Raw genomic sequence first — 21,184 nt, forward strand, 5'->3', positions numbered from 1 at the left:
TATGCCAGGAGAGGGGAGAAAATACTAAACACATGAAAAAAAACAGAATTTGTTTTAAGTTTTCATATTGAAGCTACAAATGTTTTATGACTACAAAGGTTTCTATGGCTGAACAGCTGAATGCAAGTCTGAGGTCAGTCTGCTCAATGCCAGGTGTCAGCTGGAAGGGTGTAAAGCACATCATTGAGCACAGTGGAAATGTGTTATCTGAAGTGATAAATTACGCTTCTAGGTCTATCAGAAAAGGGTACGTCCCAGAATACACTGGGTTACCTGTAAAGTTTGGAGAATGAGCAATAATTGTCTGGAGGTGTTTTTCATGGTTCGGGCTCCTTAGCGGAGTTGATAAAATAATAATTCTCCAGCATACTATGATATTCTGAGGGCTTTTACCTTTGTAGAAAGAATTTGGGGGAGGTTCTTCAACATAACACTAAGTGCCTGTTCACATCATCGTTCAGGTTCCGTTCATCGGTTCCTTTGAACCTTTCCGTCAGAGGAACCGATAAACAGAAAGCCGAACGGAAACTATCGCTTCCGTTTGCATTACCATTGATGTCAATGGTAATACTTCCGTTTCAGTGTGTTTTCGTTCCGTAAAGTTTCAGTTTTTTCCACGGAAACAAAAGTACTGTCGACTCGCACTATTGATTCTGTGAAAAAAACGGGAACGGAAACACACCGAAACGGAAACATTACTATTGTAATCAATGGTAATGCAAACGGAAGAGATAGTTTATGTTCGGGGTTTCCATTCATCAGTTCCTCTGATGAAAAGGTTGAATGGAACCCATGAACGGAACCCGAACGCTGATGTGAATGGCCTCCAAACCGTCCCGGCGTGAGAATTGGGTGTCCACATACTTTGACCATGTAGTGGATGTACTGTATTTATTTATATATATATATATATATATTCTATTTTTATTGCATGACTCCCCAGTAGAGGGCGCTATTGTTCATGGTTCGTTACTTTCTTTGCAGCATGTCTCTGTAACCTTCAGGGTTCCCTTAGTGCAGTCTGTGACAAAATAGGAGGACAATGTATGTGCAAGCCAAATGTGATTGGTCAGCGCTGTGATCAGTGCGCTCCTGGAACCTATGGATTTGGCCCGTATGGATGCAGCAGTGAGTAAACCTCTATTTGAAACAAAATGGGGCAATTAAATTTTGGAATAAAAACGAATGTGGATTCCTCACCCTCCACCGAAAACACAACGTTATTGCCCATAACAACCAATCAGATGCCGGCTCTCATTTTATTACCCAACTTTATTATATATGATTTCAAAAGGAACGGACAAGGGGCCCTTGGAGAAAGGGGGCCCGTCCTGGTTGGTCACAACACCTTGGGTGGAGAATTGGCCCAACAGTCATGGAAAGAGGGTTGGAGGGTGAAACAAACACAAGGCCCTTTTGTCCTTGGTGTCAAAATCTGGCACCATAGATGGGGTCCCATTTTTATCTTTTCTATAGGGGCCCCTCACGACTATGTACGCCATTGGCTATGGACTATGGACAATGTTTATGTCTTTTCTTTACATAGAATGTGACTGCAACCCTCAAGGCTCCACAACTAGATTCTGCAACCCCATAACAGGGCAATGCCAGTGCCATGGCTATGTGGCTGGCAGACAGTGTGATCAGTGCTTGCCCAGTCAGTGGGGTTTCCCTCAATGCAAGCCTTGCCAATGCAACGGGCACGCTGAAGAATGTGACCCTAAGACTGGAACCTGCCTGGGGTGTCGAGATTTCACAAGTGGCCGGCACTGTGATAAGTAAGATTTATGATTAAATATTGAATTATCTTCTAATGTAATAATTTCTAGTGTGTTATACTGTCACATTCTCTTCAGTATGAATTATTATATAGCAGACGCTTGCCGTTTTGGGATTTGTCCCTATTTACAACAATGGCTGCCATATATAACATAACTCACTAAAATATAATTGTAATTACCGCAGTACCACTTTCCACCACAGCGTTCAATTAAAAAAATCCATAGAAACTAATGCAACAGCGCCCCCAGCTTTCATATTAACCTGAAATGCAACAACAGAGGAATGAATGAATTACAAATTAACCAATTAATTATTATTTGTGAATTCCACATCCAACTGCAACTTGTTTTCAGATAATTGGCGGATGTACAGATTAGATCTATGTAGTTGCCAATGACCTTTTTGTTAATGATATTTCCTTCAGGTGTTTGGATGGTTACTATGGAGACCCTATTCTTGGATCGGGCCAGCAGTGTCGCCCTTGCCCATGTCCTGGGTATCCTGGCACTCTGAATTACCATGGCAGCTCTTGTTATGCTGACCGAGATTCCGGGCACATTGTTTGCCTCTGCGCACCTGGATATACAGGTAAGAATTATATATAATCTAGTAGACGAGTCAGGTTTAGAAGGGCGAGGACCGAAAACGTATCCAATCACAGATAATCCATCGCCGGTCAGAAACATTGGAGCGATGCTGACAAATTCACCGTCCTCGGCTGGATCCTGCTGCCAGACCCCCCCCCCCTCACTTGCTTTTAGAGGGACAAAGAGTCGGCCATATTGGATAACCCCTTAAAGAACGGGCCTGATTTTGCTTTTTCATTTTAATTTTTTCATCCGCGCCTTCCAAGAGCCATAACGTTTTTATTTTCCGCCGACATGGCTGTATGAGGGCTTGTTTTTTTGCGGGACACGTTGTATTTTTTAACGACACCATTTCATGTACCGTATAATGTACTGGGAAGTTTTAAAAAAAAAAATTGTGTAGCAAAATAACAATATGAATACAGCGAAACCAAATTGATATGTTTTACAACTTTTACAAAATCGGAACAATTTTTATTTTTTTTTAATATTCACCATATTCCGATACCTATAATTATTACATTTTTTCTGTTGATGGAGCGGTGCAGGTTTTTTGTTTTTTTTGCGGGTCGAGCTGTAGTTTTCATTGGTACCAGTTGGGGTACAAAGATTTTTTAATCACTTTTTATTCACAAGGTGTTGTGACCAAAATACACCAATTCTGTTTTGTTTTTTTATGACATTCACCGTGCGGGATAGATAATGTTATATTTTAATAGTTTGGATCGTTATGGATGCAGCGTTTTTTTTTTTTTACATTATTTTATGTAAAAAATTAGAATTTTTTTTTTTTTAACTTTTAGTATTTTTTTGCTTTTGAATAATGTTGAAAACTTTATTAAACTTCTTCTGACATTTTTGTTCGTCCCACTAGGGGACTTAAAGGGGTTATGCGGGTTATTAATTTTATTTTAAAAATGGCTGTAAATGTCCTAAGATAAAAAGCAATCAGTACTCACCTCTTCTTTCCCCCAGCGATCCAGCTCTGATGCTCCGTTGGTCTTCCCAGTGTTTGTTTACACGCGGACAGCTTAAGACGGCTGCAGCCAATCAGAGGGCTCAGTGGTGATGTGTTGTATTCCTGGCATCATGGCGCCCATCGCTGAATACAACACGTGACCACTGAGACCTCCGATTGGCTGCAGCGGTCACAGGCTGAGTTTTGCACATTCATCTCTAGTCCTAATTCATTTGGCCCCTCCCATCTATGATATAACCGGCGCCAACCTCTCCCCTCCCCCATAAAATGCATTAATTAAAAATAATATTGATTTCTTCTCATGTGATACATATAATTCTTGTTGATCAGGTTCGCGGTGTGATCGTTGCTCGCCTGGATACTTTGGGAACCCTGACCAAAATGGAGGAGAGTGTCGCCCCTGCCAGTGTAACAACAACATAGACCCCAGCGACCCAGAGTCATGTGACTCGCGTACGGGCATGTGCTTGAAATGTCTGTACAACACAGACGGGCATCACTGTGGAGAGTGCAAGGCCGGTTACTTTGGGAGCGCCATCCTGCGCAACTGCCGACGTATGTAGTTTGACAAAACAATCTGTGTTCTTTCTATTCCTTACAATTATTTTATGATTTTTCGACTTCGGTTTTGCATTTATTGCGCTTTTAAAACAGGTTGTACATGCAATGAGCTGGGTACGCTGCAGTCGCACTGCTCCAGAGATACCTGCTACTGCGACAGAGCGACCGGCCATTGCCCCTGCCGAGCCAGCGTTGTCGGCAAGAACTGCGATCAATGTGCAACTAACTTTTGGAACTTTGGAGCAGACTTAGGCTGCGAGTCTTGTGCTTGTGTTCCCAGCCATTCCTTGAGACCGGACTGCAATACGGTGAGTCTCACGTGACAGGTGGACACTTAAAGGGGTTCTGTACTTTTAGATATTTTGAATTCTCATGCATTTGGAGTGGGGTGTGCAATCAAATGAGGCCTGTGCCCATTTGTTTCTTCCTTAAAGGGGTTCTCCGCTTTCGATAATCCCTACTTGTGAGAAGGGTCCCTTGATAATAAGGAGATCACAAAGTGTCCTCCTGCTGGGACACCAGAGATCAGCTGCAATCTGTGCAGTTAGGCTGGATTCACACGAGCATGTTCGGTCCGTAATGGACGGAACGTATTTCGGTCGCAAGTCCCGGACCGAACACAGTGCAGGGAGCCGGGCTCCTAGCATCATACTTATGTACGACGCTAGGAGTCCCTGCCTCGTCGTGGAACTACTGTCCTGTACTGAAAACATGATTACAGTACGGGACAGTTGTCCTGCAGCGAGGCAGGGACTCCTAGCGTCGTACATAACTATGATGCTAGGAGCCCGGCTCCCTGCAGTGTGTTTGGTCCAGGACTTGCGGCCGAAATACGTTCCGTCCTTTACAGACGTAACATGCTCGTGTGAGCCCAGCCTAATGCTACATTCACACGAGCGTGACAGATTTCTGCGCATAAAAAACGTGCGTAAATCTGTCCTTGTGCGTTGCGTTATTTCATCAGTGTGCTTTTTGAGTGGCATGCGTTTTTCACGCACTCGCAAATCACTTTTTTTTTTTTCTTTATGGAATTGATGCGCAAATCACACACAGCACACGGATGTGCACCCGTGTGCTGTCCGTGGTTTTCACGCACCCATTGACTTCAAAACGCACCAATTCGGGACATGTAGTGAGTTTCACGCAACGGACTCTCGCTGGGTGAAAACTCACGCATGTGTGAATAGCCCCATTGAAATCAATAGGGCCGTGTGCTGTGCGTTGTTTCAATGCGCAGCACACTGACGAGAGTCACGTTCGTGTGAATGGGCCCTAAGTGTTGAGTCACGTTCGTGTGAATGGGCCCTAAGTGTTGAGTCACGTTCGTGTGAATGGGCCCTAAGTGTTGTCTCTGTAATACAGGAAAGGACGGGTCCTCCAGAGCGAGAGACGCTCTGTGTAACCGCTCTCCACTCTGGCCAAGAGATGAGGATCCTGAACAGTGGACCCCCCTCTATTACCTTAGAGAATTTCAAAACTGGACAGCCCCTTTAAACTGGCCAGATTTCTCACTGACATCATCAGTCATTGGGAAATTGGTCAACCATCTGAGCCCCTATGAGGAATGAAAAGTTCAAATACATTTTCCTGCCAACAATTACCAGGTCTTACATCAAACAAACTCTATTCTATTCTGGCTGCACTCATTTACCACTAGAGGGAGCTTATTGTGTTATTATTTATTTGAATGTATAATCAGTATGCAGTTATTTCCTAAGCTCCCCCTAGTGGTGGCTGCAGATAGCCAGAATTATATAATTTAACTCTATGACTTTGCAGGGGATTAGGAGTTCTGTATCAGAAAAACAGAGCTCAGATCTCTAAAAAGATAAATTAAGAAATTGATCAGTATAGAATTTAGATTAAAAAAAAACTAATTTTCTTTTTTACTACATGTACTTTGCCTCCTTTAGTACTCGGGGCAGTGTTACTGTCGGCCGGGGTTTGGAGGCAGAGTCTGCTCTCATTGCCAAGAAAATTACTGGGGAGACCCGCAGCAGAGATGTGAAGGTACAGTTACTGTTAGGTGTTTTATGGTAATCATTCTTAACCTCATTAACTTCCCTGCAGGGCATTTATACCACAGCGCCCCCTACCAATGGATCCGAGATTAATGGGATCACCATAATTAGCTCCTGGCAGCAGACGTAAAGATTAAACATCCTGGGCCCAGATCCGGTGTCAGCACTTGACAAACCTGGGCAGACGCCAGGGTCTACTGAGCATGAGGGGGTGGGGTCATGGGCATTTGGTAAACATACTCTACTTTTGCAAGGGTGGGGTAGACAGGGAGCCCACTTTGACTCTACCACTGAATGGCCTACATATACCTGGGGCTGATCAGTCATGGGCCCCAATGCAAATTCTGTACCAGCGGCCCCCCAACCATCACATAACATTTACAGTGGAGGAAATAAGTATTTGATCCCTTGCTGATTTTGTAAGTTTGCCCACTGTCAAAGTCATGAACAGTCTAGAATTTTTAGGCTAGGTTAATTTTACCAGTGAGAGATAGTTTATATAAAAAAAAAAAAAAGAAAATCACATAGTCAAAATTATATATATTTATTTGCATTGTGCACAGAGAAATAAGTATTTGATCCCCGACCAACCATTAAGAGTTCAGCCTCCTCCAGACCAGTTACACGCTCAAAATCAACTTGGTGCCTGCATTATAGACAGCTCTTACATGGTCACCTGTATAAAAGACTCCTGTCCACAGACTCAATGAATCAGTCTGACTCTAACCTCTACAACATGGGCAAGACCAAAGAGCTTTCTAAGGATGTCAGGGACAAGATCATAGTCCTGCACAAGGCTGGAATGGGCTACAAAACCATAAGTAAGACGCTGGGTGAGGAGACAACTGTTGGTGCAATAGTAAGAAAATGGAAGACATACAAAATGACTGTCAATCGACATCGATCTGGGGCTCCATGCAAAATCTCACCTCGTGGGGTATCCTTGATCCTGAGGAATGTGAGAGCTCAGCCAAAAACTACACGGGGGGAACTTGTTAATGATCTCAAGGCAGCTGGGACCACAGTCACCAAGAAAACCATTGGTAACACATTACGCCGTAATGGATTCAAATCCTGCAGTGCCCGCAAGGTCCCCCTGCTCAAGAAGGCACATGTACAGGCCCGTCTGAAGTTTGCAAATGAACATCTGGATGATTGTGAGAGTGATTGGGAGAAGGTGCTGTGGTCAGATGAGACTAAAATTGAGCTCTTTGGCATTAACTCAACTCGCCGTGTTTGGAGGAAGAGAAATGCTGCCTATGACCCAAAGAACACCGTCCCCACTGTCAAGCATGGAGGTGGAAACATTATGTTTTGGGGGTGTTTCTCTGCTAAGGGCACAGGACTACTTCACCGCATCAATGGGAGAATGGATGGAGCCATGTACCGTCAAATCCTGAGTGACAACCTCCTTCCCTCCACCAGGACATTAAAAATGGCTCGTGGCTGGGTCTTCCAGTACGACAATGACCCGAAACATACAGCCAAGGCAACAAAGGAGTGGCTCAAAAAGAAGCACATTAAGGTCATGGAGTGGCCTAGCCAGTCTCCAGACCTTAATCCCATCGAAAACTTATGGAGGGAGCTGAAGATCTGAGTTGCCAAGCGACAGCCTCGAAATCTTAATGATTTACAGATGATCTGCAAAGAGGACTGGGCCAAAATTCCATCTAACATGTGTGCAAACCTCATCATCAACTACAAAAAACGTCTGACTGCTGTGCTTGCCAACAAGGGTTGTGCCACCAAGTATTAAGTCTTGTTTGCCAAAGGGATCAAATACTTATTTCTCTGTGCACAATGCAAATAAATATATATCATTTTGAATATGTGATTTTCTGTTTTTTTTAAAAATATAATCTATCTCTCACTGGTAAAATTAACCTAGCCAAAAAATTCTAGACTGTTCATGTCTTTGACAGTGGGCAAACTTACAAAATCAGCAAGGGATCAAATACTTATTTCCTTCACTGTATAGTACTGCTGCCTTCTTTGCAGAGGGGTCTTTGGGTCGCTCCAGGACGAGATTGCTACTGTAACCTCTGTATCCCATATCGTTATGGATGCAGATACAGCAATAGGGAGCAATGAATTATTTCCATACATCTCATCCATGATGCTGATCCGATATTCATTTGTTTTCCTCATAGCTTGTAATTGTGATGCATACGGCTCTGAGATGCAGCAGTGTGATCACCTGACCGGGACGTGCCGCTGCCGAGATGGGTTCACTGGGCGACGGTGCGACCAATGTGCCAGAGGTTTCCGGGATAACTTCCCCAGGTGCTCAGCCTGCCACCAGTGCTTCTATCAATGGGACAGTATTATCACCCAGCTCCAGAACCAGCTCCGAGGCATCCAGAAGAAGGTGTCCGACCTCCAGGAGGGAGGAGAAGCTCCGGAGATCAGCAACAGCCTCATAAGAGAACTGGAAGATAAACTGAGGAGCGTTAAACAGATCATTGGGGATGGAGGGATTGAGGGAACACGCATGCTGGAGCAGATGAACAGACTAGTGAATAAAATAAGGTAAAGCTTCTGCAACTTTATCATAGATTTTGTGATTCAATTTCTCACTATTTTCAAAACCCCTGCTTGCTGTCAGTGAATGAGAACATTCTTGATTATTTCTAGAGGCTAAAAACTTGTACAGACCTAACACTTTTCACAGCTAAGGATTTGCTACAATTATATCCAGTCTAGACAGCCCACTGTAAGCTAAATAGTCTGGACTCGAGGCGGATACATGATAGAAAACGGGACAGGAGAAAGATTTGTGCTGATGATGATATCATGTATATATCCCATAGCAGGTGTGTAGCTATAGGGGGTACAGAGGTAGCAGTCACACCCGGGCCTTCCTGTCTGTGGGGGCCCAAACGACCCTTTGCCACGTAAGAAGACACTGGTATTATAAATGGTACATGGTAGCTGGAGGGCCCTGCTACAAATTTTGTACTGGCGCCCAGGAGTTTTAAGATACACTTCTGTCAGAGAGGATTGTCTAACCTGGATACAACTGTAGCAAACCTTCAGCTGTGAGAAGTATTAGGACTACAGGGTTTATGCCTTTGGCAATTAACAAGAATGTTTCCAATCACTGACAGCAAGCAGAGATCTTGAAAATGGTGATGACTTGAAATACAAAATATATTACAATGTATAATAATGGAGAGAAATAGATCTGCATATGAGCTGTATACACAAAACTGAAGGTGATTTTTAATTAAGACTACTTCGGATGAATTGGAGCAGTAAACAATTATTGAAGAGGTAGACATACTGTTTATTATTCAATGGGGTTGCTCCATGAAAATCCTTTATTACCTATCCACAGGATAAGTGTATGATCGCTGCAGGAGTGACCACTGGGACCCCCAGCGATCACGAGGGTCCCGTGTCCCCCATTTGAATGCACCGGTGGACACACATGCATACTACTACTCCATTCATTCTGTATGTGACTGACAAAGATAACAGAGCGCTGTACTCAGATATTTCCATCAATCCCACAGAGAACGATGGAGCGGTAGTGCGCACGCATGTCATCCGCTCCATTCAATATTCAACCGTAGCACACAGGACCCTCGTTCTCGTGACTGCTAGGGGTCCCAGCAGTTTGACCAACAGCGATCATACACTTATCATAAAATGGATAGGTGATAATTAATTATTGTGGGACAACCCTAAAGTATTTGTGCATCCGTCCGGGGCAGTATTGTATAGTAAAAAAAAAATAAAAAAAAAAATATATATATTATAGTAGTTCAATAATGAGATACCTCAAAATCAATAAATATGGTGTGAATCTTCAGGGTATTTTCACATTTTACATTATGATGAAGCTGCACTGAAAGTGAGTGTCCATCCCTAAACACTATATGAACCCAAAAAATTCTGTGCTGATTCATCGTTTTTCTGATACAGAGCTTCAAATGCCCTGCATAGTCAGAGTTAAATGATGAAATGCCTGCAGTCACCACTAGGGGGAGCTTACTGCATACTGTTAATACATTGAACTCAATAATAAGACAGTATGCAGTAAGCACCTATGCTCCCTCTAGTGGCGACTGAAGGAATTTCATCATTTAACTGGCTATACAGAGAATTTGGAGTTCTGTATCTGAAAACCTGAAAAAAAACATCCGAATAATGAAAAATGACATAAAACATAAAAGTTGGAGATTTTAAAATTGTTATGAAGTTTGTTTCTTCAATGATGGGAGGTCACCATCAGTCACCCTCTCTCGGTATGACATTAGTACAGAGTGCAGTTAAATATAGACGTCCAGTGTTTATAATGGCTGCGAGCGGCAGTGTTATTTTTAGCTGAATGTTTATGGTGAAAGGTCGTTCATCCGACCATTTAATGTTTTATTTTCCTCTTCTCTTTCCAGGACGGAGGTGGCTCAGCTTTCCTATCAGCTCCATTCTCAGGAGAAAAAAATGAATGATACTCAAAGCAAAGACGGAAAGCAAAAAGGAAAACTGGAAAAGCTGACCTTGGACCTGATCCTAGTCAATGACACCGTGCACAGTCTGAAAACACAGATAGAAGCCATAGCAGCTTCAGGCTTCAATGGTAAAGTCATGTCCTATCATAACATTAACCAAACCTCCCTGTGCCAAGCCAATACCGCCATGCGTGTGACTACCAGGGTTGCTGCTATAGGGGACCAACAGCTAAGGGGGGACGGGGACTCCACTGCTAATGGAGCCTCAGAGGTGAGGAGCCGGAGATGGTAGAATGCAGACCACCAAGAAAAGGAAGACAGGGAAAGACCGAGGGGGCAGAGCAATTCCAAAGCCAAAAAGCACATGTAAAGCGAGGGCGAAATGAGTTCATTGATCTGTTGATGGAATATCTCCAAAAGACCATGTCTGAGAAGACCACCCCTGACCTAGACCAGATTTTTCAATTCCCTATGTTATTTTCTATGTATATTGGTCTCATCTTTGAGGACCAAGTCTCTAGAAGACCATTTTTTGGGTGGTCGTCTCAAAGAGGTTTCACTGTATATAAAAGACTGTTGAGGAACAACACAAAGTCTATTCTGGTTCCCAGGGTCTCCGACCCCTTTTTACATTGTGAGTCTGGGAATTATAATCTTTCATTAGGAGATAACCTCCGCTATCGAGTTATTCTAGACTTGTACATTATCTTCTAAGAAATCACAGACGTACTCTGCCAAAATAAATGTAAATTGTGTCCATGAGAATCTTACTAAATCCAGTAACTTGTTGACCTCCTACAGATGCTCCGTTGCGTCAGTGTGCCGTTTTTCAGGAAGGGTTCTGTGGTGGCCATTGTGCAGATATCCCAACCAACAAGAGATAGGGTAACTGGTCAGGTCATTCTTCTCTATCAGATGGCACGAAAAGTAAGGGCAGAAACAAGCTGGTCTCTTGTCCTAGGATGGAGAAACCGCAATGGCATGGTGACCCCATATTGATGTATGCCCACGGTGCTACCCCATGAAGTGACGTGTCTAGGACAACCAGGGTCAGCAAAAATTGAATTTCTGACTGGTTTATTCTTGTATTTTTCAGAGTCCTACAGCAGTATCTTAAGGTCCTACTTACAGTCTATAGATGCCGAGAAGCTGACCAACGGTTCCGTATCTGGAGCTGCCAGCCCCGTATTCCAATCTAGACAGACAAGGCTGGAAACCGAGAGACTTCTGAAGGAAAATCTGGACAGCTACCGGAGGAATATGACAGCCCAGAAGACATCCCTCAAAGAAATTCAGAAGAAGGTTAAGGATCTAAATGTCTTCCAGATCAATGAGAAGGTAATGAGGTCTGGTGGATGGAAAGGCTTCATGGTCCTAGGGTGGCGGATTTGTAGAAGTGCCTTTTGTTCCTCAACAATATACATTTTTACATAAATGGATGGTCCGGGTCAGAATAGTCGCAATTTAAGGTTCTGTTCTCCTACCCTAGAGGCCTGTGTGCAACTGCTCTGGGCTCCACAAATGGTGTTCATACTGGTTGTCTCTCTTTTAGCCTCTTTGGACTAATACCTTCAACTATATAGAAGGTGGGGGTGACCGCTTCCAAAAAAGAAAATCCCAAAACTTTATACCTCCAGTGTCAAAAACATGCAACGTTTTGACCCACGCAGAGTTCCTTCTCAAGCATGACCCCCTGCGTGGGTCAGAATGTGCTTCTTTTGACACTTGAGGAATAAAGTTTGGGGATTTTTTACACCTATTTGGCTGCTGTCCTCCCTTCCTTCTCTATAGTTATTTGTCTGGGGGGATTACTGGACGCTGTGCATCTACTTTTTCCCCTATTAAGGTTCTTCACTTATTGAGTGTGCTGCCTACGTACTTTTTTGTTTTTATTACCTTTAACTACTCGTACAGATTTTATGTATCTGATGGGAATTGTTCTTTAAAGGGGTTGTCCCTGATCACCAGGGGTGAGAGAAGTCAGACCCTATTGAAATAAAGGGCATTATGATAGATTTGGGTGTTTTGTTTGGTTATGAAAATATATCCCATTAACTAGTTGCGACCCATCAATATACCACATCAAGGCATGATTGCTGGAAATTTAGGAAGAGCTAGGCCAAATCCAATAACATCAAATTTACTGTTCCTTTTGGCCAACCCATGCCATGGATGAGCCCAATTCTGGTAGGACATTTTGCATAAGAGACAAAGACCTATCTGGCAAAACTCATGGATGTGGTCTTGACTCATAAAGCCAGACTAATTCGAGTCACATGACTAATTTGTGGTATCTTTATTTTGGAAGATTTGTGGTGCCCCGGGGGACAAACCTTGTGACAAGTCTCCCTGTGGAGGAGCAAACTGCAGAGATGACCGAGGCCTAAGGAAGTGTGGTGGAGAAAACTGTAACGGAGCTGTGCCCATCTCGGCCAAGGCCCTGATGTCTGCACAGAATGTAAAACAGGATCTGGAGAACATGGGGAATCAACTCAATGACCTCTCCCAGAAGGTACGTGGAACTTTTTATTCTTGATCATAATGCGATTAGACAGAGCCAACATGGCTGCCGGCATTGTATGTAGTTGACTGGCGGTCCTGATTGGCATTGATTGTGAAAGCTCCATACGTGTATGTCTCCCAGATTCAAGTGGTTCAGGGAATTGCACAAGAAGCCAAGGTTCAAAGTGAGTCCACGCTGAGCAAAGCCAAGGACGCAAAGCGGAGAATTCAAGACTCTACTGACAAACTGAGAGCTTTTATTGGCAAGATTAAAGACTTCCTAACTGGTAAGAACGGACCTTCGAGAACAGATGGTTTTCTTCTTCATTGGGATCTCAAAAAGTACAAAAAATCTATGGTCCATAGGGGCATCCAAATTAAATTTTGTGGTTGACAATTCAATTCTTGTCTCCAGAGGAAGGAGCTGACCCAGAGAGCATCGAGTTAGTGGCTAGGCAGGTGCTGAACATTTCTCTTCCCGCCAGTCCCGGTGATATTGCCACGCTCCTCAAGCAAATCAAGGAGACCATCGGTAACCTCAGCGGGGTGGATATGATCCTCAATACGACTTCTGAGGGCCTGGCCACAGCCAAAGCCCTACTACAACAAGCCAATGAGGCCAAGTAAGTGATGCTAGTCATAGTCTACAATTTCCATTGATATTATGGAGGGGAGCTATAGCTATACTAGACAGTTCTGAAGCATTATTTGGGGCTGGTTGCTCCTGGTATGGTGGCCAAAATCGGCCCACCATTACATTGTAAAACCAGCTCTGCTGGAACGTGTCAGATTTGCCGCCAATGTTGTACAATAACGCAGAGGGGGCCCCATGCCAAAAATCAAAGCAGTACCCATGATATCACACTCCACCATCTCAGGAGAGATTACCCTGCACCTCCATTCCCGTCCCTTGTGGAAGTGAAGAGTGGCCTGACCCTTGTTCTGTTGCCCCCTCCCTGGTTCGCTAATGTTGCTGTGATTGTAGAGAGGGGAAACCCTGTGCAGTAGGTTATTGGGAAATTGAGTGGGCTCCCTTTCTCATTTGTTCTATAGCAGCTGCAAGTTTTGGCACTCGACAGTCTTTTCAGTCTTAAAAGTGAATGTCCAGCTTTTATCATCAGGTTTTAAGTTCAACATTCGGTGCTCATTTATTTTATAATATATCTTTATAGCGGTTGTAGCTCTGCTTGTATGGAATTCTCCAAATCCACTGCATAGAAATAAAGTTCATAGATAAAATGTCTACCTGCAGTCACCACTAGGGGGAGCTTGGGAGTTTACTGCATACTGTGTTATTATTGGGTTCAATGTATATATAGTATGCAGTAAGCTCCCCCTAGTGGTGGCTGCAGGCAAATAAAATGTTATCATTTAACTCTATGGCCATGCAGGGGGTTTGGAGCTCTGTATCAGAAAAACTTAGTGGGACTGCTATAAAGAGATATGATTTTTTCTGTTTTTGTTTTTTTTACTTTTGGTTTTAGTATAATGAGTTTAAGAAAAAAACACCAGGTACGGAGCGCCACCATGGTCAGAGTCCGGGCATAAATTTTAGCTGTGTCCACACAAGATCCCCGTTGTTATTTAAGATGTGACAGACGCCGGGACATTTGTAGCTGAGATGAGAACAGGTCACACAGTTCCCACTGTAAAGTCATATCACTTATGTAATCAGGATTGTTCTTTCAGCCCTCCAAACCAAGAATTCCTAAATTTAGGGACGTCGACCCCACCAGAAAAAAGGGGAAAATCAAATTCCATTCCCTCATCCCCCTAGAGCTGGTTCATGCCACCAAGTATAATGTAAAGCTTTGGTCCTTCTTGGTATCCTATAAGCTCAGTATATATGAGAGGCTCCTCCTTACAACTTCATTTTTCTTCCACACAGGGAGCGGGCTGAGGGGGTGAGCGAGAACATTGCTGAGGCCAAAATCCTTCTGGACGAAGCGGAGGGCAAAGCAAAGTCTGCAGAGAAAGCTGTAAATGATGCCAGGCAGAGCGTGAACAGGGTGAAGAACAGCGTAGAGAAGGTGAGGAACTCCTGAGCAGAGCGGGTCTGTTATACACAGTGTCTTGCAAAAGTATTCACCCCCTTGGCGTTTTTCCTGTTTTATTGCATTACAACCTGGAAATAAAATGGATTTTCAATGGCGGCCGCCTCCGAAAGCCCATCGCTGTTTTTTGGTCACCTTAGCTCTAACATTTTTTTTTATATATAAAAAATGGTACCAATAAAAACTACAGCTTGCCCCGCAAAAAATAAGCCCTCACAGCGCTCAATCCATGAAAAAAAAAAAAAAGTTATGGCTCTCAGAATGTCGTGAAACAAAATCATTTCATTTTTTTGAAACAAATTATTTTTTCTTTGTAAAAGTGTTAAAATATAAAAAAAAAACATATAAACTTAGTATCGCCGTAATCTTATTGAGACGCAGAATAAAGCTTAGTTGTCGTTTATAGCGCACGGTGAAAGCGGTTAAAAACGAAACTAAAAAAACAATGTAGGATTTGCAGTTTTTCCCTATTCCACCCCACAAATAATTTTTGTGTTCAGTTTCCCAGTACAATATATGGTACTTTAAATAGTGCCAACAGAAACTACAACTCCTCCCCCCAAAAAAAGCCCTCACAGCACGCCATTGACGAGTGACGAAAAACTAAAAAAGTTATGGCTCTTGGAAGGCGGGGAGTGAAAAACTAAAATAAAATGGCTTCGTCCTGAAAAGGTTAAAGAAAATCATAAGAAAACTCGTTCTGAGTTCACTAAACAGCATGTGGCAGACTCCCCGAACACATGGAAGAAAGTTCTACGTGTTCTTTACCCAATGATTAGAGAGTATATTGCTCCAATGCAAAAAAAAAAATTGACATTTTGCTAATACCATTTTGTGTATTTAGCTGCTATGTAACCTATGTGTCTCCATGGTTACAGACTACAAACAAACCCTGTGTGTAGTCTGATCCTACAGTCCTATGATAGTCCCTTCCATCTTTCTCTTCTTCTGCAGTCTATAGGTTAGAAAGAAGAGGGGCAGAGGGAAGACAGTAACTGTGACTGCATATAGTAATGTGTTCCGTGTTTTTACTTTCAGTCCATGAAAAAAATGGCCGCAGTGGAGGAGAAGGAGATGTCCATCATGGATCGCTTGGGAAATCTTTCATCGAAAGTGGTAGAATTAATAAAGAAGGTTGATTCCAACAGAGAGATGGCTACCGAAGCCAGCGAAAAGGCAAACAAAGCGCTCGCCGCCGCAGATGGACTAGAAGAGGTACAAAAAAAAAAAGGATCTGACAGACCATATTCGTTTTACACCAAGAGTGACTTGTCCATATGAATGATTCCATAGGTCTGCTTCTACACATAACTTTACAATATAAATGACATATAACTGCATTGCTTTACTCATCTTAAGGTACATCATGTCTTCTCCAGTCACATCCAGAGCTGCATTCAGATTTCTTTATACTTCCACTTGCTGCGCTGCTAGAAACAATCCTAACAGCTAAGTCATGATCTATCATGCACTGTATAGACCAAGAACCAGCAAGACATGGTGAGGTCCTGTGTTTAAGAAACAGCAAAACATTTTTGGATGCAGCTTTGGGTGTGAATGGAGTATAAGATATGATATATCTCAAGATGACTACAAAGTAAAGTAAACGATATAACCAAAGACTACTCAAACTATACCAAATATTATCTGTAGATTTATTGGTCTATTGTCGGCATGCCTACTATGTGTAGTCTTTATGTGTGATAATAAGTAGAAATATAAGGGTAACTATTAAGGGTCCTCTGGTTTGTACCATTTCTGACAGTGGATCCCCTAAGAAAAATTGATCCTGGGGTACCTCTCTGCTTAGAGCCCCCAAAATCAGCCGCTATTGGCTGTGGATGGGGAACGCCTCTGTAATAAATATTACTTGCGGCCACTGAAATCAATGGGCATCCAATCCTCCACGGTTTAGAGCTGTGATGAACACAGCTCTTGGCTCCAGCTAATAGAGTATGGTCCCGTGTGTGGGTGGGGGTCTGCTCTACTAGATTAAAAGGCCCATAAGAAATAGACAACTCCATTAGGGCTCATCCACACTATAGAGCTATGTGCCGAGGGCTTGTATAGTGCCACAGAGTCCCTATGGCTCTGTACTACGTGCCATAATATGGTGCCTCCATATTACATCATATGGAGGTACAATAGGGCCCCATAGACTTGTATGCAGCCATGAGACAGCCATGTGTGGGAGCCCTTAATGTGAGACACTCTGCTCATAGATCAACGGGCAGAAAAGTTTTTTTGCTCTACAAGCGGTTCACCATTGGGCTCCATGGGCTGTCAGGCCCTCAGGCATTACCCAATTAAGGTTAAAGGGTAACTAAACTTTCACAAAACTTCTGAGAGATTTGATCAGTGGGGGTCCAAGCACTGAGACCCCCACCGATTGCTAAAATAAAGCGGCAGAAGCGCTGATTAGCTTAGTTTCTGATCGAATTTTCTCAAAAAGCCGATGTAATGGTGTACAGGCTCAATGGAAAATCTATGGGCCTGTGCACCGACTGCTCGACTTTCCGAAAAAAAAATCACATTAGAAACGAAGCCACTCAGAGCTCACCCGAACGCTCCTGCCACTTCGTTTAGCGATTTGTGGGGGTTTCAGTGCTCGGACCCCCACCGATCAAAACTTCTGACATGTCACTATGACATGTCAGAAGTTTTCAGAAAGTTTACTGACACTTTAAGAATCTGCCCCTGCGGTTATGAGTGGAACTTGTACTAACCTCTTCCTTTCCTCGCACCCTTCATTCTAACCTTTTAGGAAATGGGTGAAGTTAAAAAGAAATATAAGGAGCTGAAGGACAAGGTTGGTGGAGTAGACACCTCATCGGAGACGGCCCTGCAGAAAGTAAAGCGGATCACAGACGAAGCTCAGGATTTATTAAAGAAAGCAACTGATGCAAAGACAAAGCTGGTTGGTGAGTCACCACTTTATGAGACGTTCTAGTATCAAGAGAGATTCAATAATGTTATAATGAGGTTCCCAAGAGGTGTAACCCGAAACTCCCGGGCAAATGCACAATCTGTAACTGGGCCCCTCACCTACCATGTGCCACTTATAATACTGGTGTCTTCTTATGTGGCAGAGGGGCTTTTGGGCCCACTTAGGTACCGGGCATTGGCTGCGACTTTTACCCCAGGCCCCTATAGCTACGTCCCTGATGTTCCTGTATTATAGACTACAAGAAAACCCGGTGTGTGGTCCGATCCTGCAATCATGTGATGCTCCCTACTTCTTACTTACCTTTTGACAGTCAAAGGGGGAGTGGGAAGGCAGAGGGAGTATCACACGATTGCAGGATCAGAATATACCGGGTTTTTTTTTTAGTCTATACCATGAAGGCACATAGGTCTGCAGAGGAGCTGTATACACAAAACGGTAGATTTGTTATCAAGACTATTTGCAAAGTTGCTTCACTTTAATATTAGCTGCATTGGAGAAAATCAACAAAATTGGTTGAAGAAAGGTGCACATATTGTTCGATGCATGCAATTTCCTACTTCCAAGCCTCCATACATCTACATTACCCCACTTAGGGCTCATTCACACAAACGTGAATCTCGTCCGTGTTACGGCCGTTAAAACAACGGCCGTCACACGGATCCACGTATTTCAATGGGGCCGTTCACACGACGGTTGTTTGAGTGAGTGAACGGTCAATTGAAAAAATAGGACATGTCCTATTTTACTGCATGTCACGCATCCCTCTATAGACTCTAGTCTGTGGGGTATCCGTGACAACGGGTCCCGCACGGGTCCACCTCAGACGTGGAAAACCCACATTCAGGACCCAAATCTATTAGCCAGAGTGGTGGGCGACTACAAGGACCATCTCTCCATCTGGAGGACTCGACAAATCCGTGCATTACAGAGACATCCTATTGATTTCAATGAGAACTGTGTAATGCCTCATTTCTCCTGTGGTGGCACTGCAGGGGAATTGAACACTTTCTGTTCTGCCACAGATCACAGCTGATCGATGTGGGTACCAGCAGCAGGACACCATGTGATCAGTTTATCGTCAGGGGAGATCCTTTTAACAAAATAAGGAATTCTCCAAAGTGAGCAACCCCTTTACAAGGAAGGAACTATGCTGCATGGAGTGTTCTCTCTCACACTTATCTCCTTTACTTTTTTTTCTGTTTCAGATCTTGAGGAAAAATTCGAATCTAATGAAAAAAAGATAAGTTTTAAAATATCGGAACTTGGGGAGCTGGAAAAAACAACTACCGAACTGCTTAAGGAGATCAGAACAGAATCCGCTGGATATCCTTTTTGCTAGCACAACTGCGACCATGACTGATCAGTCACATCATTAATCCTAGAAGATCCTGATAAAGTGATGCTACCCTCGAAGGACCAACACGTTCCTGTCAGGTTCTTAAAAAATAGTTGCTTCTTTTTCTGGGAAACCTGAGTGACAACCAATATGGCCGTGATTACATCTCCAACACAGGTTGTCACCCAGAGCCCTGCATGGCCGATCTGACTAGTTATAAAGTGATACACCCCGTCTCCCTTATCACTATATAACTTGCTCTTTTGGGGTCTGGGAAAGCTGGGTGACAACCCCTGTGGGACCTGTAATGGCGGCCATATTGGTTGTCACACAGCTTTACTAGAAACAGATGTAATAAAGAAATAATGAATATTCACAGTGGATAAAGGGATAAGAGGAGGGCGAGATGATAACACTAGGCCTTGAAGGCCGACTGCAGTCACTGGTAACCAGTAGGGGGAGTGTTATCACTGTGACACCACTAAGATCGGGGACCTTCAAACAACCTCCATCTTTCCCATTGACACAAGCACTTCGACGTATCCGCTGGAGACGATGTAACGCACCGCGCCATCGAAAACCTGACAATCCTGTGATTTAGGAAGGTTGGAATCTCTCTGCTTGTACATGCGGACGTATTAAAATGTATTATGCAAAACTTCCTTCTACCATTTGGAGTCCCGTCTTTTTCTTATGGATTGTCACGTATATGATATTTACTTGGTAACAAGATACCGATCCCACAGGGGTCGTCACACAACTTTCCGACACTCCCGAATGGCACACTGGCTAAGGTATTCAATGATACATCCTCAGATCCTGTATAACCGCAAAACATGGCAGATTTGGCGTTAAAGGGGCTCCTTTGATTTAGGAACCCCTATTTTTATATTCCCTACTTCTAAGTTAATAGCGGGAGGTCCGAGATTCGGAGTGGAGAGAGGCTACAAAGAGTGTCTCTTTCTCTGGAGGACCTAATACATCCAATTACATGGACAGGCCGCTGATTTCAATGAGAACTGTGTAATGCCTTATTTTTCCTGTGGTGGCGCTGCAGGGGAATTGAATATAGATCACAGCTGATTACTGAGGGACCCTATAACAAAAAAGGGATCGTCTAAAGCAGATAACCCCTTTAAGGAATCTGGGATGTGTGAGTGACAACGCCCATGGAAGCCGAAATGGAGGCCATATTGGTAGTCAATCAGCAGTCCCAGAAAAACACATCACTAAGGCTCCATTCACACTATATCTAAGCCTTCCATCGGAGGTATACATCTGGAGTATTTCCCGACGTATACCTCTGGCAGAAGGCTTCGACATATGATATTTTATAGGCACACAGTAGCATAAAAATGAATACCGCGCAGTATACGTTTTTTACTTTATCCGCCTGTATAGAATAGTGCAGTCTACTTCGCTATTCTATACAGCAAAAAAAACAACTTATGCCAACAGAATACAAGCCTGGCATACGCCTAGGCATAGGTCGGGTCAATGGGGCCCTACGGATACATTTGGCGTATGCGCCGGGAGATTCATTGGTGCATAGGTCAAACGTACGCCGCAAACGTGGTGTGAATAGAACCTAAGAAGGATCGGACTTGCCCAATAGAGGACCCAGGTTCTAGCGTAAGCAACCAGAATAATTTCCACTGATGGGGGGATTAAAAAGCACGTGCCCTCCCATGCCAGGGTGTGTGGTTATGGTGGCATAAAGGAGCACTTGAGTGGTGACCCCTCTCCTATATATAACCCTATGCCTACATAACACAATACTGAACATTCACCCTGGGGTCACACATAACCCCCTGATACAAGTATATTACATTGCGGGAGCTTCAGTCCGGTATAATATATTCATATGGAGAGGAAATGAAATACATACATTTATATTGCAAGGTTTTATAGACGAGACCTGAGGGCAAAACCGGGATCCGGCCGACAAGGCTGCGGATAAC

General features: G+C 43.5%; 1 protein-coding gene across 1 annotated transcript in view; it reads left to right on the top strand.

Moving 5' to 3' along the window:
• LOC142656799 (laminin subunit beta-1-like) overlaps positions 1-19,891 on the top strand; it is a 72,479-nt gene extending 52,588 nt beyond the window's left edge. The window contains exons 20-35 of the mRNA XM_075831712.1: positions 985-1,128; positions 1,547-1,778; positions 2,207-2,370; positions 3,679-3,903; positions 4,003-4,217; positions 5,823-5,919; positions 8,081-8,459; positions 10,328-10,512; positions 11,481-11,722; positions 12,693-12,896; positions 13,029-13,173; positions 13,302-13,509; positions 14,775-14,916; positions 15,979-16,155; positions 17,705-17,861; positions 19,093-19,891. Of these exons, the coding sequence (XP_075687827.1) occupies positions 985-1,128; positions 1,547-1,778; positions 2,207-2,370; positions 3,679-3,903; positions 4,003-4,217; positions 5,823-5,919; positions 8,081-8,459; positions 10,328-10,512; positions 11,481-11,722; positions 12,693-12,896; positions 13,029-13,173; positions 13,302-13,509; positions 14,775-14,916; positions 15,979-16,155; positions 17,705-17,861; positions 19,093-19,226 (3,050 nt within the window). The 3' untranslated portion in view covers positions 19,227-19,891. The remainder of the gene's footprint in view (positions 1-984; positions 1,129-1,546; positions 1,779-2,206; positions 2,371-3,678; positions 3,904-4,002; positions 4,218-5,822; positions 5,920-8,080; positions 8,460-10,327; positions 10,513-11,480; positions 11,723-12,692; positions 12,897-13,028; positions 13,174-13,301; positions 13,510-14,774; positions 14,917-15,978; positions 16,156-17,704; positions 17,862-19,092) is intronic.
• Positions 19,892-21,184: the final 1,293 nt, after the last annotated feature.

This window comes from Rhinoderma darwinii, chromosome 7 (assembly GCF_050947455.1).
Source record: "Rhinoderma darwinii isolate aRhiDar2 chromosome 7, aRhiDar2.hap1, whole genome shotgun sequence".
Lineage (NCBI taxonomy): Eukaryota > Metazoa > Chordata > Amphibia > Anura > Rhinodermatidae > Rhinoderma > Rhinoderma darwinii.